This window comes from Mauremys mutica, chromosome 13 (genome assembly GCF_020497125.1).
Source record: "Mauremys mutica isolate MM-2020 ecotype Southern chromosome 13, ASM2049712v1, whole genome shotgun sequence".
Lineage (NCBI taxonomy): Eukaryota > Metazoa > Chordata > Testudines > Geoemydidae > Mauremys > Mauremys mutica.
This window is the reverse complement of record NC_059084.1, coordinates 53,789,520-53,809,173: the sequence shown is the minus strand read 5'-3', so window position 1 is coordinate 53,809,173 and position 19,654 is coordinate 53,789,520. Positions and strand designations below refer to the sequence as shown.

Here is a 19,654-nt window from a genome sequence, read left to right as displayed (position 1 = left end):
CCCTGAAGAATCTAAAAGCAGGTTATTGAGCTGAATTCACTGGTACTAGGGCTCTGAGTACTGTGCTAATGAGTGGGGGAGCCTGAAGCCATACTGTGGAGCAGGGCAGCTGGCAGAGCAGAGTGGAGCAGTTTGTGCAGCCACTAGGTGAGTGGAGCCAAGCAGCTCGCGAGGACGGCTGGAGTGGCTCACAGGACAGCTGGTGGACCAGAGCAGCTGGCAGAGCGTAGCAGCCCACAGAGCGAGCTGAGCTGTTTGCAGAGATGACTAGTGAAAGCAGAACTCCATGAAGAGGCAGGGCAGTTGGCCCCGAAACCACGTAAGGTGCTCCTTTCTACCCAGGCTGGGGAGGGGGACCTTTGTAGAGAGACTCTTGAGCTCTGGGGCTGCACTGACCCGGAACAGAGACTTTTGGATTGTGGGACTTTTGGGACTGTGGGTGATTTGGGGGTTGCTGGACTCAAGGGCCCCGAGAGAAGGACATGGCCCAATTTGCTGGAGTGGGTCTTTGCTCACGGTTTGACCTATGAACTCTAGCTGAGGTATTTTCCCAATTTAATGCTTGTTGTTTGTCATGTAATTAAACCTTTTCTGCTACACCAAGACTCTGTGCTTGCTAGAGGGGAAGTATTGCCTCTTCGAGGCGCCCAGGGGTGAGTGTAAGATTTTCCCAGGTCACTGGGTGGGGGCTCGAGCTGGTTTTGCATTATGCTGTGGGGAAGGGACCCCTATGTATTGAACCCGGCCCTTGCTGCTATTGTTTCGGCCCGGCAGAAGGGTTACATGTCTGTATCTCTACAAGTCATAGAAATGCTCCTAAAAATACCTACCTGTCTTTGACATGCAGTAAGGCTGATATTTTCCAAGCTGCCTAAGGGATAGGCACAATCACTGTGCACTAAAATTAATAGGAATTTGAGATCCAAATCTTGTGGCTGACTTTGAAAATCTCAGCCTTGTTACACAGATCTGTGGAAGGAAGTGCAGCATCTTCTGAACATGCAAAAGGGAAGGGAAAAAAATTCCCTTCATCTTCTGGCATGAACCCCAGATCACCAGGCACCTGTCCTATGTACTTGCCTAAAGTTCCTGGGTGAACAGTTGGACTTTTCAACATGCCCTGAAGATCAACGAATTTGTGATAAAATTTGCAAAAACCACCTAAGTGATTTGGCGACTTAACTCCCATTTTCAAGTGATAGAGGTATTTAGGAGTCTAATTCTCACTGAATGGCCATGGGATTTAGACGTCTGCAGACCAGATTTTTTAAGGCATTTAGCCAGTTACTTTCAATGGGAGTTAAGCACCTGACCTATTTAGAAGTTTTATGTGCCTAGTGGGATTTACTAAACCTCTGTAAAGCTAGACAGTAGGCCAGATTTTTAAAGCTCTTTAGGCACCAATTAGGATTTTCAGAAGCTTTTGCAAAAGTTTTTCTCATTGAAATCAATGAGAGTTAGCTATCTAGGGCCTGATTTTTAAAGGCGCGACAGTTACGGCAATTTCCTGGATAAACATTGAATTAAGTTTAATCCCTTTGGGGTCCGTTGTATTAAAAATACAATTGTGTATGCATTATTGTGGATTGAACGTAACTTTCAAAGGAGACTGACTAATGTAATCCTGGGGAAATGTTAGGAACTTCTCAGAACTGTTTGGGACAGTATGTGTGAAGGGGGCCAGGACACATTTGGGAGGACTCTACTGATTAGCTGGTCCTGGAAACCCCGGATCAAAAACCCCCATCCTGCATAAAGTATGGACTAAACTTGCCATGACAGAGCTAGTTCTGAGCTGAGGCTGTTATAAGCTGGTGACCACAGACGAGACCCCATTGTGGGGTTTGAAGGGCTAGTCACCCGACAGAGTCCATGGTGGAGCTGGGGTGATCTCTGGTATGTTTATTACTATGCACGTAGGCACTTTTATTAATATAAGAACAGCCATACTGAGACAGACCAAAGGTCCATCAAGCCCAGTATCCTGTCCTCTGACAGTGGCCAATGGCAGATGCCCCAAAGGGAATGAACAGACAGGTGATCATCAAATGATCCATGCCCTGTCACCCAATCCCAGGTTCTGGCAAACAGAGGCTAGGGACACCATTCCTGCCCATCCTGGCTAATAGCCATTGATGGACCTATCCTCCATGAATCTATCTAGCTCCCTTTTGAACCCCATTATAGTATTGGCCTTCACAACACCATCTGGCAAGGAGTTCCACAGGTTAACAGTGTGTTGCGTGGAAAAAATACTTCATTGTGTTTGTTTTAAACCTGCTGCCTATTAATTTCATTTGGTGGCCCTTGTTCTTGTATTATGAGAAGGAGTAAATAACACTTCCTTATTTACTTTTTCTAAACCACTCATGATTTTATAGACCTCTGTCATATCCCCCTCTTAGTCTCCTCTTTTCCAAGCTGAAAAGTCCCAGTCTTATTAATCTCTCCTCATATGGAAGCCATTCTCTACCCCTAATCATTTTTGTTGCCCTTTTCTGAACCTTTTCCAATACACCCCCACCCTGATATAACGCTGTCCTCGGGAGCCAAAAAAAATCTTACTGTGTTTTAGGTGAAACTGCGTTATATTGAACTTGCTTTGATCTGCCAGAGTGTTCAGCCCTGCCCCGCCAGAGCACTGCTTTACTGCGTTATATCCAAATTCGTGTTATATCTGGTCGCGTTATAGCGGGATAGAGGTGTATATCTTTTTTGAGATGAGATGACCACATCTGCACACAGTATTCAAGGTGTGGGCGTATCATGGATTTATAGAGAGGCAATATGATATCTTCTGTCTTACTATCTATCCCTTTCTTAATGATTCTCAACATTCTGTTCGCTTTTTTGACTGCTGCTGCACACTGAGTGGATGTTTTCAGAGAACTATCCACAATGACTCCCAGATCTTTCTTGAGTGGAAACAGTTAATTTAGACCCCACCATTGTATATGTATAGTTGGGATGATGTTTTCCAATGTGCATTACTTTGCATTTATCAACATTAAATTTCATCTGCCATTTTGTTGCCCAGTCACCAAGACTCTTCACAGTCTGTCTGGGTCTTAACTATCTTTAGTAATTTTGTATCATCTGCAAATTTTGCCACCTCACAGTTTACCCCTTTTTCCAGGTGGTTTATGAATATGTTAAACTGGACTGGGCCCAGTACTGACCCCTGTGGGACACCACTATTTACCTCTCTCCATTCTGAAAACTGACCATTTATTCCTACCCTTTGTTTCCTGTCTTTTAACCAGTTACCAATCCATGAGAGCACCTTCCCTCCTATCCCATGACAGCTTATTTTGCTTAAGAGCATATTTTTAATATGTTTTCTCTGTATTGCTTTTACCTTACAAATAAAATATGGTGACTTAGGCAGAACTGTGTGAACTTAAAATGAAGGCAATTACACTGTGCACCACACCTGGGGGGAAGAAGCAAAGTCGGGCTGCTCAGGCGGGCTGACTTTTGAGGGAATAATGCAGTGAAAGGAACTGCTCAGCCTGGAACGGCTCCAGTCAGGAGGGAGAGAGATGTGGGTCTCCACCCAACAGCTGGAAGCCCGAGAGAGTTGCTCCTGCTGGACCAATAAGGGGAAATACAGGTGCAGTTACTCTGAACTGTGACCAAAAGTTGGGCCTAAACACCACGGTCCATTTGAAAATCCCACTACGTGCCTATCTGCATCTTTAGGTGGTGATACACCTGTGACAATCTGGCCACATTTGAATTTCAGTGAGAACTGGGCTCCTGAATGGCTTTTGAAAATGGGACTTACTCTCTTAAGTTAATGAGGAGGTTTTGAAAATTTTATTTGCTACATAGGCCTGGTCTATACTACGCGTTTATACCGAATTCAGCAGCGTTAAACCGATTTAACCCTGCACCCATCCACACAATGAAGCCCTTTATATCGATATAAAGGGCTCTTAAAACTGATTTCTGTACTCCTCCCCGACGAGGGGAGTAGCGCTGAAATCGGTATTGCCATGTCGGATTAGGGTTAGTGTGGCCGCAATTTGACGGTATTGGCCTCCGGGCAGTATCCCACAGTGCACCACTGTGACCGCTCCGGAAAGCGATCTGAACTCGGATGCACTGGCCAGGTAGACAGGAAAAGCCCTGTGAACTTTTGAATTTCATTTCCTGTTTGCCCAGCGTGGAGCGCTGATCAGCACGGGTGGCAATGCAGTCCCAAATCCAAAAAGAGCTCCAGCATGGAACATACGGGAGATACTGGATCTGATCGCTGTATGGGGAGACAAATCTGTTCTATCAGAGCTCCGTTCCAGAAGACGAAATGCCAAAGCATTTGAAAAAATCTCCAGGCTATGATAGACAGAGGCCACAGCAGGGACTCAACATAGTGCTGTGTGACAAGCATAATGGAAAGCCAAAGAATCAAATGGACGCTCATGGAGGGAGGGAGGGAGGGGGGACTGAGGACTCGAGCTATCCCACAGTTCCTGCAGTCTCCGAAAAGCATTTGCATTCTTGGCTGAGCTCCCAATGCCTGAAAGGTCAAAAACATTGTCGCCAGTGGTTCCGGGACTATGTCGTCAATTTACCCCCCTCCCCCTCCCCTCAAAGAAAAGGGGAAAAATCGTTTCTTGCCTCGTTTCAATGTCACCGTACGTCTACTGGATGCTGCTGGTAGACGGGGTGCTGCAGCACTAAACAGCAGCATCCTCTCCCCTCCCCTCCCCGGTGGTAGACAGTACAGTACAATATGACTGATAGCTGTCCTCGTCATCATCCTGTGAGTGCTCCTGGCTGGCCTTGGTGAGGTCGGCTGGGGGTGCCTGGGCAAAAATGGGAATGACTCCCGGTCATTCCCTTCTTTAAGCTTTGTGTCCTGGAGATTCAGTCCTGGCAGATGGTGCAAAAGGGCTGGTAACCGTCCTCATCATAGCAGCTGGAGGCTGAGCTCCTCTCCCCCTCCTCCTTTCATGTCTAATGGAGATTCTGGACTATCATAGCAGTGGGAGGCTGTGCTCCTCTCCCCACAACCCATTAATGAGTAATGGAGATGTCCTGCCTGGAATATCATAGCAGCTGGAGGCTGCCTCCCCCTCATTTTCTCTCACTAAAAAGTCAGTGTTTCTTATTTCTGAATTCTTTATTACTTCATCACACAAATGGGGGGATAACTGCCACAGTAGCCCAGGAGGGGTGTGGGAGGAGGGTGGGGTTGTTGCAGGGGCACCCCCTAGAATGGCATGCAGCTCATCATTTCTGCGGGATAGCTGGGGCTCTGACCTGGAGTGGCTGTGCTCTCTGGTTCTCTAGTAGACTTGCCCCACATTCTAGGCAGGACTGACTCTATTTTTAGACAAAACATAAAGAAGGGAATGACCTGGGAAGTGATTCCCATTTTTGTCCACGCACCCCCGGCCAACCTCAGCGACGCCAGCCAGGAGCACCCATGACAGCAGCAGACGGTACAATATGACTGGTAACCGTCTCTGCTACCTTGCAAAGGCAAATGAATGCTGCTGTGTAGCACTGCAGTACCGCGTCTGTCAGCAACATCCAGTACACATACGGTGACAGTGAAAAAAGGCTAAACGGGCTCCATGGTTACCATGCTATGGCATCTGCCAGGGCAATCCAGAGAAAAAGAGTGCGAAATGATTGTCTGCCGTTGCTTTCATGGAGAAAGGATTGAGTGATGACATTTACCCAGAATCACCCGTGACACTGTTTTTGCTCCATCATGCATTGTGATCTCAACCCAGAATTCCAATGGGCGGGGGAGACTGCGGGAACTATGGTATAGCTACCCACAGTGCAACGCTCCAGAAATTGACGCTAGCCTCGGTACATGAACGCACACCACCGAATTAATGTGCTTAGTGTGGCCACGTGCACTCGACTTTATACAATCTGTTTTAAAAAACGGTTTCTGTAAAATCAGAATAATCCCGTAGTGTAGACATACCCATAGATAAAGTAGAAAGATAAAAAAGAAAGAAAAATGCTAATAGATTTAACCGAGGTGAGAATGCTACACTCATCACACACAATGTATTTTGGATTTGTGGTGCTTATGTATTGCGTCTTCTGCACCTGTTGCCTTGAATTTTGAGTAATATGCAATACACATAGAACCTAAACCTGGGAATAAAATGGGGATTTTTTTCTTGTTTCCTGCCCCCAGCTGTTGTGTCATTGGAAACGATCATTAAGTTTTCTGTGCTTTTTCTAGTAATTCAAATTAAAAATAAATCTGGAATCTAGTGTCTGGAGACGGTTGGGCCCCTCTATGAGACCGACAAAGAGCAAGTGAAATCTTAGAGAACAGCAAAAATAGCTGGACATTAAGGCTGGAATTTCCAAAGAAAGTTAAAAGTCTATGGCAGTTAGACACCTAGCTCTTGTGAGGTGCTTTTGAAATTCCCAATCTAAAGCAAAAGTGTGAGATGAAGTTCACCTGGGTGTGCAGAAGGTCAGCTCTCCAGTTTTATACCAACTTCCGTCCTAAACCATTTTATACTTGCACAATTAGCCTGACAAACTCATCGGCACACGTTATTATTGAGGCCAAGAGCTTAGTAGATTTCAAACAAGGATCAGAGATTGATCTGGATAATGAGAACATCTTGATGATGATGACTGGCTTTTATATAACTCAAGGACAAGTAGTAAATTTTCTTTTGGAGCTTTTCTTTGGTGGAAAATTCGATTTTCAATGTACCTGCCCAGGGGTAAACATCATCCACTAGATGGGAATATGACTCTCTACTACATCAACCCACAGTGAACTGGGCACCAAGGAAAGTAATACTGCTGGGCCAGAAAGGTGTAGAAATCTCACTACATACAGATATGGCCATACGCGGCCCGACCCTCTCTGGTATAAACTGACGTGGCCCCATTGATTTCAATTGACACCAGCTCGAGATCTGAACCATTGACTCCCGTGGAGCTGTGGTGGGTTCACACCAGTTGCAGATCTGAACCATTAACTCCAATGGAGCTACAGCCAATTTCTGCCAGCTGGGGATCTGTCCAATAACGCCTAGCGGTCTGGCTCGATGTGGTGGGCCCTGTGCAGAGTCAGTCCCTGTCCTAAAGGAGTTTATAATCCAAACAGCCTTAAGGCAGTGCCCTAGCCCCATTTTACAGATGGGAAACCAAGGCTTGTGCAGAGCAAGTGACAGGCTGTCTGGCATCCCACTCCAGTGCCTTCACCTCAGACCCTTCCTTCTTTGGGAATTGCTGGGGGCCTACGGGCCCCCTTGTGCTGTGTGCTGCACAGAGCTAGAGAGGCCACATGGGCCCCGAGGACAGGACATTCTAACCTGAGGCAAGACACAGCAAGTGCATGTGACATACTGAGGGCGGGGGTGGGGTTTACTAAAATAAGACCATGTGGTGACAGACGTCATTTTATTTTTAGGAGTTGAAGAGCTTTGACAGTTCCAAGGGGTGGGATAATGGGCTGTTCGGACCAGTGGTCTGATGCTGTTTGGCTGTTCTTGTGTCCCTAAAACAAGTTGAACACTTCGGATTCTGCCCCGGGACCCTTCTTAGATGAGCCTGAAATTCTGTTCTTTTCCTTTCTCCTTGGATTAGTACGTCAGAGCCACAGTCACGGACCAGGACCCCAGTATGCCAGATGTTCAAACATGGGACAAAAACACAGCTCCTACCCCCAAGCTGCCGATCCCATCACCTCCCATTGTCACACACAGACCCCACCTATTTCTCTGGCTCCCATGACTGAATTCCTCCTCATTCTCCTCCCAGTCGGTAATCACTTTAGCCTCACAACCCTGGGTGTGGTGTGGTAGTGAAATGACCCACATGGGGAAACAGATGCCAAGGGACTTGCCCAAGGTCATACAGGGAAAAAGAACCCAGGAGTCCTGACTCCCAGCCCACCCTGCTCTTAGCACGAGACACGACTCCCTTCTAAGAAACAGAAATGCAACCCAAGAGTCCGGAGTGCCAATCAGCTTCTCTAGCCATAAGAGCATTGGAACAAATTCCAATAGATCCCAGGAGCCTGGAGTTCAATCGTTAGACCCACTCCCCTCCTAGACCCAGCGACAGAACCCAGGAGTCCTGATGTTCATCTCCAAGTCCCTCTCTCTCTGTCCAGTTCTCAGGCAGCTCCTGCTGGCAGCAGGATAATCATGTCTCAGGCCCTGGCAGTTTCCTGCCCCCCAGCCTCATCAGGGCTTCTTTCATCTCCTTGTTCCTCAGTGTGAAGATGAGGGGGTTGAGGAGAGGGGTCACCGTGCTGTAGAATACACCCACCACCCTGTCCACAGGGTGATGGGACCCCGGCCTCAGGTAGATGAAGACCAGGGGAACGTAGTAAGTCACCACCATGGTGATATGTGCCACGCAGGTGGAGAAGGCCCGACGCCTGCCCTCGGCGGAGCGGATCCTCAGGATGGATGAGACGATGTAGACATAGGACATCAGGATCAGCAGGAAGCAGGCCATGGCCACGAATCCCATGTCGATGAATGTCACCAGCTCGTTGAGGGCCGTGTCCCCGCAGGCCAGCTTCAGCACAGCCGGGATATCACAGAAGATGTAGCCTACCTGGGTGTCCCGGCCATAGGGCAGGCGGAAGGTGAATGCAGTCTCTATCAGCGAGTGCAGGGAGCCCCCTAGCCAGGTCCCCGCTGCCAGGCACAGGCAGGCTCTGCGGTCCATAATGACGCTGTAGCGCAGTGGCTTGCAGATGGCCAGGAAGCGGTCGTAGGCCATGACCGTGTAGAGGAAGCACTCGGTGCAGCCCAGGAAGTGGAAGAAGAAGTGGAAGAAGAAGAGCTGGGCTAAAAAACCCACCACCAACAAAAACATTCGCTCAATAGATTTCTCAGCTCAGCCCCACTCCAAGCATCTACAGAGCGATATTTACCCCTGCAGCCTGAGCCTGAGTCAGCTGACCCAGGCCAGCCACCGGTCTTTTATCCCTGTGTAGACATACCCTCTGAGTCAGCTTTGGATCCAATATCCCAGCATGGTAGCTGAGGGCGTGATGCTGTAGGGGTGCTGTCTCCTGAGAGTCAGTGTGAGCCCAGGTGAGAACCCAGCGCATGGTCATTGGAGCACTCATGGCACATTTTGATCAAAGTCGATGTTTTAACCTTCATTTCCTGTCTATAACTAGAATGTAATTAACTGTCTAAGTGAGAGTGTAGAGGCAGCTGTAATTTCAAGCAGGTCATATCCCCAGCTAGCACGACTCACCAAAGCGCCTTGGGAGTTAATACTCTCATGTCTGTTTACATTGAGCAAATTCACTTTGGTTCTTGGCTGCACGTCTATCAGATTATACAATGGTGGCTTTTCTTTCAAAGCACGGCTAGGTGGGAAAAAGTTTTTCCTTCCCAGGAGAATTTCTGGCATTTTGAAATTTTTCAATTAAAAAAAGCAAAATCCACAAAGTGTTTCTTAACCAAAAATCTCAATAAATAAATAAATAAATGTTTCTTATTAATAATCTGTAAGTGTTTTAGTCAATACTGACCTTTCCCCTTTAACAAATTCTTAATGAGGCATTGTTTAGACTTAAAACCCCCGCAACTTTTTGGGTTGACAACATTGAAACAGGGTGTTTCTACAATCTTGAGGATTTTTATTTGAGTCAAGTGTTTTACTGAGCCCAATACTGTTTCAGGAGTAGTTCTGGTTTTGCAAAATAGACATTATCCTACCAAAAATCCACAAACAAATCCAAACAAACAAAAACCCAAACAAACCCACACCAAACACCAGAAAATGCCCCACCAGTTGTATGTCAAAGGTTCATTTTCCTGGCATCTGAACAAGCTAAGTGGAGAGTTAGGGGAAGAGTGAGGAGACTGAAGGATACAATTTCTACCTGAGTGCTTGCATTGCCCTGGGTCCCCTCGAAGGCCCATTTCACAGGCTAAGGGCCAGAGAGGTTATCAGGAATTTTCTTAGGAGCCCAACAGACTTAGGTGCCTCCTTTGACCTTTCCAGCATAGGAGACTCACCCAGTGTCTGGGCAGATCTCAAACCCAAATCTCTTGAGTTGCAGGTGACCCATAATAAACCATTCATTGAACAACAACTTCCATTGCTCCTATGAAATCCAGGAACTCTGCTACATGTTCCGGAGTGCCACCTACCAGCAGCCTCACTGCTAACAAGCCCTGCACTCACAGAGGTGTGTCTCCTTCACAGAGCACTCCTGTAACACGACACAGTGCTGGGACTGCACGGGTGCCCCTTGCAGGTGGAAATGTCTCTGTTGTTTCTGAAGGACCCTGGCCCAGATCCTGAGTGGGTAGAAGTGGGTAGCTGCACTTCTATTGGATTGCAATGGAGACCTAGAGGTGAAAGGCTCCCTGAACGAGTCTCTGTCCAGTGCTCCTAGTGCTGACAGATCTCATTTATACTGTCAGTGTGTGAATGGTGGTTCACCTGGAGGCCCAGCTGGGAATGGAGCCCTGTTCTCCCAGGGGCTGCACAGACACAGTAACAGGTCAGGCCCACACTGGTCAGAGACTGCACAAACAGTGACAGGCACTGGGATCCCACTGCACAGACAAACCCAGAGTGACTGTGCTTGGGAACCCCACTGCACTGGGCACTGCTCAGACACACAGAGCAACAGAGATCAGGAGACTGCAGTGCTAGGCACTGCAAAGATAAACAGTAACAGAGATCAGGATTATCACAGGGCCACTCACCACTACAGCAACTTGTCCTGACTGCTCTGGGGATTAGCTCCTTCCAGGCCCAGCACAGAGACTGCTAAGCACTGCACAGAGACACAGTAACTGAAACCGGGACCCCACTGTGCCAAGCACTGCACAGAGACACAATAACTGAAACCGGGACCCCACTGTGCCAAGCACTGCGCAGACACACAGTAACTGAAACCGGGACCTCACTGTGCCAAGCACTGCACAGACACATAGTAACTGAGACCGGGACCCCACTGTGCCAAGCACTGCACAGACACATAGTAACTGAGACCAGTCCCTCACTGTGCCAAGCACTGCACAGACACATAGAAACTGAAACCAGGACCCCACTGTGCCAAGCACTGCACAGACACATAGTAACTGAGACCGGGACCCCACTGTGCCAAGCACTGCACAGAGACACAGTAACTGAAACCGGGACCCCACTGTGCCAAGCACTGCACAGACACACAGTAACTGAGACCGGGACCCTGACTGTGCCAAGCACTGCACAGACACATAGTAACTGAAACCGGGACCCCACTGTGCCAAGCACTGCACAGAGACACAGTAACTGAGACCGGGACTCCACTGTGCCAAGCACTGCACAGACACATAGTAACTGAAACCGGGACCCCACTGTGCCAAGCACTGCACAGACACACAGTAACTGAGACCGGGACCCTGACTGTGCCAAGCACTGCACAGACACATAGTAACTGAGACCGGGACCCCACTGTGCCAAGCACTGCACAGAGACACAGTAACTGAGACCGGGACTCCACTGTGCCAAGCACTGCACAGACACATAGTAACTGAAACCGGGACCCCACTGTGCCAAGCACTGCACAGAGACACAGTAACTGAAACCGGGACCCCACTGTGCCAAGCACTGCACAGACACATAGTAACTGAAACCGGGACCCCACTGTGCCAAGCACTGCACAGAGACACAGTAACTGAGACCGGGACCCTGACTGTGCCAAGCACTGCACAGAGACACAGTAACTGAGACCAGACCCCCACTGTGCCAAGCTGTAGATGTGCAGACTCACCACTGCGGCGCCTCCTACTGGTTGTCCTCAGGAATTAGCTCTTTTCCAGCCCAGAGCACCCTCTGCAGGCCAGTGATCCACCTGTCCGCTTGGCCCCCCTGTGTCCCTCCCTGGACCCCGGTGCCCTTTTAACTGGGGTGCTGCCCCCTGGCAGTACCTCACCAATCTGGGTCTCCCCTCTCTGGGGAACCCCCAACCCACTATCCCCACTTTGCTTCAGTTTGGTTACTACCCAGTCTCCTCTAGCCCCCGCTCCCTAGGGCAGACTGCAGTATCTGCCATTCATCACTGGCAAAGAGGGGTTTGGACCTGCTGCCTTTGCCTACCCCTGGCTCCTTTATCAAGGCCACAGCCTGGGGCTTTCCAGGCTGGAGCTCCCCAGCTCCTCTGCCTTTCCCCAGCCCTGCTCCACTCTAGGTACCTTGTCTCTAGCTTCTAAGCTGCCAGGCCCTTCTCCCTCTACAGGCAAAGGAAGACTGTTTGCTCCTGGCTTCCCTGGCCTTTTTACACAGGCCAGCTGTGGCCTGATTAGGCTGGGGCCCAGCTGCAGCCCCTTCCCCAATCAGCCCAGCTTTTTGAGCTGCAGCTTTTAAGCCCTCTCCTGGGCTGTTTTAAGCCCCAAAGGGCAGAAGCGGGTAACCACCCCGCTACACAAGCACTGCCGGCGTCCGCTGGCTCCCTGGAAGCCTTCGAGGAGCAGTGGGCGCTGTCCGGGGTTCTCTGCTCGGTGTCCCCGTCAGGCTCCCTCCTTATGACCCTTTGACCTCACTCCTGTCCCTGTTCTTTTATTAGTTGTCCCCCGTACTTAGTGGGTTTCCATGGCCCTGTGGATCCTCCCCTTCGGCTGGGGGGGGGGATCCGTTAGCATGGGGCGGGCTTCCGCCCGCCCCCTCTCCCGGATAACCCAATAGATACACAAGCACTGCCGGCGTCCGCTGGCTCCCTGGATGCCTTCGAGGAGCAGTGGGCGCTGTCCGGGGTTCTCTGCTCGGTGTCCCCGTCAGGCTCCCTCCTTATGACCCTTTGACCTCACTCCTGTCCCTGTTCTTTTATTAGTTGTCCCCCGTACTTAGTGGGTTTCCGTGGCCCTGTGGATCCTCCCCTTCGGCTGGGGGGGGGATCCGTTAGCATGGGGCGGGCTTCCGCCCGCCCCCTCTCCCGGATAACCCAATAGATACACAAGCACTGCCGGCGTCCGCTGGCTCCCTGGATGCCTTCGAGGAGCAGTGGGTGCTGTCCGGGGTTCTCTGCTCGGTGTCACCGTCAGGCTCCCTTCTTATGACCCTTTGACCGCACTCCTGTCCCTGTTCTTTTATTAGTTGTCCCCCTGCAATTAGTGGGTTTCTGAGGCCATGTGGAACCTCCCCTTAGGCTGGGGGGGGGGTCCGTTAGCATGGGGCGGGCTTTGCCCGCCCCGTTTCCCGGAAACCCAATAGATACACAAGCACTGCACAGACACACAGTAACTGAAACCGGGACCCCTTTGTGGCAGGTGCTTCCTAAATACACAGAAACAGACCTCCACCATGCAAGGCACTTCAGAGCCACACAGTGACAGAGGTTGGGACCCCACCATGCCAGGTGTATCACAGACACACAGTAATTGAGACCAGGACCCCACTGTGCATCACAGACACACAGTGAGAGACGGCTCCTCCCCAGAAGAATTCCCAGGGTATTTGGCAGATAATGGTGGAACCTAGTGGAGGAGGTTTGGCCGGGAGGAAAGCCAAGGTAAGAAACTGATCATGTTTTCAAAGAATTTAAGTCCAGAATAGACCATTTTGAGTATCGCAGTTTCAGGGTTAATTGCACCTCTACCCCCTTTGTTGTATGCTCACGGTGCCCCCTTAGCTCAAATGCTTCCGGCTGCCACCTCTCGCTGGGAGGGGATCCGTGTACCTCTCCCGCTAGACCAGGGAGCTTGAAACCCCCCCCCCCGCAATTTACTGTGACTATTTCCATGGATCTGAGCTTACTCCAGCACCTGTGGTTTGCTCATTCTCAGGGACAAGGACAAGAATGACCAGTGACCAGCCAGATTTCACACAGTCTATTATGTTTAACATTACAGAGAGAACATACAACAATAATAATTAAAAATAAACAGATGACATGCCTGCTAAGCTTACCAGGTGCCACCCATCTTCCACCCTGGCAGACCACAGTCCTTCAGACCCTAGCTAGAATGCAGGAGTCCAGAATCCCCCAAGTCCAAGTCCCTCTCTCCTGTCCAGTCCTCAGGCAGCTCCTGCTGAAGGCAGGATAGATCACTACTCAGGGCACAGCCAGTCTCCTGCCTCCCAGCCTCATCAGGGCTTCTTTCATCTCCTTGTTCCTCAGTGTGTAGATGAGGGGGTTGAGGAGAGGGGTCACCGTGGTGTAGAATACACCCACCACCCTGTCCACAGGGTGATGGGACCCCGGCCTCAGGTAGATGAAGACCAGGGGAACGTAGTAGGTCATCACCACTGTGATATGTGCCACGCAGGTGGAGAAGGCCCGATGCCTGCCCTCGACAGAGTGGATCCTCAGGATGGATGAGACGATGTAGACATAGGACATCAGGATCAGCAGGAAGCAGGCCATGGCTACGAATCCCACGTCGATGAATGTCACCAGCTCGTTGAGGGCCGTGTCCCTGCAGGCCAGCTTCAGCACAGCCGGGATATCACAGAAGATGTAGCCTACCTGGGTGTCCCGGCCATAGGGCAGGCGGAAGGTGAATGCAGTCTCTATCAGCGAGTGCAGGGAGCCCCCTAGCCAGGTCCCCGCTGCCAGGCACAGGCAGGCTCTGCGGTCCATAATGACGCTGTAGCGCAGTGGCTTGCAGATGGCCAGGAAGCGGTCGTAGGCCATGACCGTGTAGAGGAAGCACTCGGTGCAGCCCAGGAAGTGGAAGAAGAAGAGCTGGGCCACGCAGCCATGGAAGGAGATGGCCTCACCACCCGGCATGAAGCCGGCCACCACCTTGGGCACCACCACCGAGGAGACCGTCATGTCCAGGAAGGACAAGTGGCAGAGGAACCAGTACATGGGCTTGTGCAGCCGGCGCTCCCGGGCCACCGCCAGCAGGATGAGCAGGTTCCCGCCCAGCGTCAACAGGTAGATGAGGAGGAAGAAGAGGAACAAGGGCACCCGCAGTGCTGGGGGGTACGGGAGCCCCACCAGGATGAAATGGGTCAGCTGGGATTGGTTCCCACACTCCATCCACTCCGTTTGGGTCCCTGCGAGTGGACGCCAGGTGTTAATGATTAACCAAGGGAGAATGATGGGTGATCTTTGCAGACCCCACTTCCCACCCAGAGATGGGAAATGAACCTACACGTGCTGAACCCCCCAGCCCCTACTGAACCCCATTTGCTCCCAGAGCCTTCATTGAAGTCCTGGCTCCCAGCTCCCCGACTCTAGCTCACAAGACCCCTCTCTTCTCCCACATCCAGGATTAGATCCCTGGAGTTAAACAGAGACACATTCAAATGAAAAAACAAAGCCCACGTTGATAAGTGTGAGGTGATTAGTTATGGGAACACTCTGAAGGGAAGCAGGGTGTTCTCTGTCTTTTGAGGTTTTCGAGTCACGATGGCCTTTGTGGAAGACGGGAGTTTGTCAGACATGAGTTATTGGGCTCAACATTCTGTGGTATCCAGAAGATCAGACTAGATGATAATGCTGGTCTCCTCCGGTATTAAAAATCCATCAGTCTATGAATCTACACATCTGGACGCAGTGCCTGGCTTTGTGTCCCAGCTGCGGTGCTCTCACCTGCTCACTGCCGTGCCCTGAGGTCTCTCTTCAGCCCTTTACATCTCCCTGACCCAACTCTTCACACAGAAGAAGGCTTCGTCCTCCACGTGACGCCAGCCTCAGACTGAAAGAGCTTAAGGGGAACTTTCTTGTGGAGATGAGCCCAGAGTTGCCCACCTCAGTGTCCTTGCCCCTGCCTCTGACGCAGCTGGTAGCAGGCATCGTGGGAGACCTGGATGGAGGCGCCCTGGTGCTCATCCGAGCAGACCGTTTCTCTATTTCAGTAAATCATTTCTCTGCTCTGTTTAGTTTCTTCCTCAGCTCTGACGTGTCCTTTCTCCCTGCAGCTTCTTATAACCTTGCACCCTCCCTGCGCTCTCTCTTCTTTCCCCCTGGTGTATTTCACTCCCCTGGTCACTTGCAGCTACATCAGTGTTAAACTGTTGACACTGGCTGTGTTTTTAAGAACATAATGATGCCTTCCCATTGACAAACTCCAATGGGCCTTATTAGAATTGTTGTTTGGGGCAAAGCGAAGGAACTAGCTCAGAGATTTCAGTAGAGAGGAGAGTCGGTGGCCGTGCTAGAGCAGGTGCTTCTGGTGCTCACAATGGACTGAAGGTCTGGCATTTGCTTCCTTTAATGAAGCAATTCTCACAGAAAACTGCTCTCCCTGATAATTCAGGCTTGGCCTCCCACTCTGAGCCAGTCCTGATCCCAGGGATCTGCTAGGAGATGCTGTATGTCAGAGACTGGAGTGGGTTACTCACTAGGATGTGCGCTCTGCTTGGAGTCAGTGTGGAGCCCAGTGTTCCAGCAAGCTCCTAGGGGGACACTGGGTTGCTGAGAGGATGGAGTGGGGGTTCAGTAGATGGCCCTGTTCTCTCTGAGTCATTGCTGACCCCCATGTCCCAGCGCTATGCTACGGGGAGGGGCCTTGGGGGGCTCAGCAGGGGGTGCTGTCTCCTGAGAGTCAGTGCTGACCCCAGCTGCAAGCGCAGTACTTGGGGTCACTAATCATGGTGTTTGGCTACATTTCCTGGCTAAATTCTAACATATATCCTAGTTACAGAGGCAGCTCTAACGTAAAGCAGGTCATAGGCCCAGCTGGTGTAATTCGCCAAAGCGCCATAGGAGTTACTGCCCCTATGTCTTTTTACACTGAGAAAATTCACTTTGACTCTCGGTTGTAAGGAGCAGACCCCAAGGTGCATGTCTGCCAGACTATACGAGGGCAGGAGATGGTTTTCCCCTCCCATGGAAAGGTTTGACATTTAGAAATTGTGCCTGTTATGAATCAGGATGAAAGGTTGAAATCTCAAAAAATTTGAACTAAAAATTTGGGGGGGAAATTCAGTTTGGGATAATAAAAAAAATTGTTTTTAGATAATTTCACCATGTTTATTCTATTTTAACCATCTTTCCTTTTAAACATTTGTAGTGTATATTTACTACAATTTCAAAATGAAGTCATTTGGACTCAACCCCCCAAAAGTTTCTGGTTTGACAGTGTTAAACAGGAGGCTTTGGCCATCTTTGAAACGTCTCTAACCAAACATGCATTGAGTTGAGTGTTCCAATGAACCCCAAACCAGTTTGCAAGCAGTTTTGGTTTTGCTGAATTGGCATTTCCAACAAAAACCACAACAATGCTTCGCCAGAGAATTCCCACCCAGATCTCCTATTTCAAAGGTCCTTCTTCCTGGCATCTGCGTGAGCTAAGGCAAGCAATGGCAGGAGATTATGAGAGCATGCATCTCACCGGTTCCTCTGTGCTCCTCCTCCCAACCCACACCAGTGAATCTAGCCTCATGGCTGAGAGGTAGGGAAGGGTTATTGCCCCCACTTCCCAGGCTGAGGACCAGACACATTAAGTTTGAGACTCTCAAAATGGCTCAAAGGACTGGCACTCCTGGGAGGGGGCCACCCACCTCCTGAGTGCCTCCTAGTGGCTGGGTATGGTCATGCAATCTTTTTTCTGCACCTGACCCCCCTGCCAGGTTGCCGACCCCTCTTGGCAGGTCTTCCATGTCTCAGCCCTCCGGTCAAGTCACACGGTGAAAAAACGGACCTGCTACCGAGTAGCAAAGAGTCCGTCGAACTGTCTGCCCTCACCAGGGCCTTCAGCCTGGTTGCTGGACCTTTTAAATCCCGCCCTTGGCTCAGGCTTCTAAAGGAGACTTGTCTGTGTGTTGGGGCTTAGGCCACTTTGACAGAGGAGGAACCTGGGCCACCCACCACTCTGGGTTCCAGGCCGGGGACCCTCTTCCCAGCCACCATGTCCTGCTCCCTTTAATTGGCTGCTGCTTCCCACTGCCTCTTCCCACTCAGTCCCTTCACCTCCCCCTGTTATCTTCGGGTTACTGTTCTCAGGTCCTCTCGCTCCCAGGGCCAGCAAATGCAGCCACAGCAGAGCCCCCATCGTCACCCCTCTGCTCCCAGCAGGGTCCTGCCGCTCCTTTTATCTGAGCCCGCTGGGCTTTGATTGGCTGTGTCTGTGCAGGAATTGAAGACCCAGCAGAAGGCCACAAAGGCTGGTACAACCCGTCACAGTTCATTACGCCCTGAGGCTCCTTTGAAATTCCCAGTGGTCGAACTGGGAGTGGAATCCTGGGCTCCTGAGTCACACCTTGCCCATGATAAACCATTTACACACTGTAATGGTGAGTTTGATTGGTCCTACAAAGGCTAGGATCTACACTACATGTCCTTGAGCACCATCTACCTGCACCTTGTCTAATAATGAACAATCTTCATGCAGGGAGACGAGGCAGAGGAGGTAAAATATCTTTTATAGGACCAACTTCTGTTGGTGAAAGAGACACGCTGTTTAGCTACACAGAGCTCTTCTTCAGGTCTGGGGAAGCCACTTACAGACAGGGATCCTGCATTTACAGAGCAGTCTTGTAACACAGCCAACTATTTTGTGCTTCTTTTGCAGGTGCAAAGGTCTCTGCCCACCCAGATCTTTAGCTGGTGAAAATGCTGTTTTGATGGCTACTTATCTTGTTGAGACCCCCAACAAGACAGCCCCAACCCCATAATCCCTTCCCAGAGTAGGGAACAGAATGGCTGGAGTGGGCTGCATGTACGCAGGATGCAGTGGCCGTACAGCAAGGCGACCACGGTGAGGTGGGCAGCGCAAGTGGAGAAGGCTTTGTGCCTCCCGTACTCAGAGTGCATCCAGAACACAGCTGTGACAATCCGGATATAGGAGCCCAGGATCGAGTCCAAGGAGCTGAGGGCCACCATCCCGACCCAACGTTAGCAAAAAGGACAGCCTCATTTAATGAGGTGTCGGCACAGGCCAGCTTCAGCAGAGGCGGCATGTCGCAGAAGTAGTGGTCCAGCTGATTGGGCCTGCAGTAAGGGAGCCGGAAAGTGAGGGATGTCTGCAGTGCTGAATGGGGAGACCCTGCCAGGCATGTCCCAGTCACCAGCTGGACACACACCCTCTGGTTCATGGTCCTGGCATAGTGCAGAGGGTCACATGTAGCAACGTATTGGTCGTAGGTCAAGACCATCAGCAGGAAGCACTCGGTGTCTCCAAAGAAGTGGAAAGAATACAGCTGTGCCACACAACAGCCAAGGAAGATGGAGTGGGAGCCCGCCAGGAAGTCAGCCAGCATCCTGGGGAGCATGACGCTGGAATGGCATATGTCCAGGAGAGACAGCTCGCTGAGGAAGTAGTACACGGGGGAATGGCACTGGAGGCTGAGACTGATGGTCAACAGGATGACAAGATTCCCCAGCAGAGTCAACAGGTGGATGGCTAGAAAAAAAGCAAACCTTCCATTCCTGAGCCCCAGAAAATCCCAGGAGGGTGAATTCCAGCATATGGGTGACATTCTGCCTTGCCATTTGTCTCTACCGTGGTTCCTATTCCTACAGGCTTTTGTCTGAAGGCAGAAAAGAAAATTATGTAATTTAGTGAGGAAGAAGCATATCCAGCATGGTGAATTTTCTGAGAATTTACAAGTAAATCTTGGCTGAGTGACTGATGAGGAGGACATAGGCGGCAGGTTCGTATAATTTTTGGTGGTGCCCAAAATGGTGGTCCCCCCACCCCCTGCTCTCGCCCTGTAAGCCGATATAAAATGAAGCTACAATGCGTCGGCACCACAAGACTACAAGAGTCAATTAAAAGTGAAAAGTCAGAAGCAG

The 19,654-nt window shown here is 50.4% G+C and overlaps 2 protein-coding genes and 1 pseudogene across 2 annotated transcripts; all 3 read right to left on the bottom strand.

The window, feature by feature from the left end:
- Positions 1-8,148: 8,148 nt before the first annotated feature.
- On the bottom strand, positions 8,149-8,832 carry LOC123347760 (olfactory receptor 10G6-like). Its single transcript, XM_044984959.1, has one exon. It carries the CDS (start codon positions 8,830-8,832, stop codon positions 8,149-8,151), a length of 684 nt encoding a protein of 227 aa, XP_044840894.1.
- Positions 8,833-13,145: 4,313 nt separating this feature from the next.
- On the bottom strand, positions 13,146-14,953 carry LOC123348622 (olfactory receptor 10G6-like; the record flags this gene model as incomplete). Its single annotated transcript, XM_044986199.1, has 2 exons — positions 14,049-14,953; positions 13,146-13,161 (listed from the first exon to the last, which is right to left on the bottom strand). Coding segments are annotated over exons 1-2 (921 nt in total), but the record flags the coding sequence as incomplete, so codon positions are not given.
- A 2,223-nt stretch (positions 14,954-17,176) lies between these two features.
- Positions 17,177-19,338, bottom strand: LOC123347759 (annotated as a pseudogene).
- Positions 19,339-19,654: the final 316 nt, after the last annotated feature.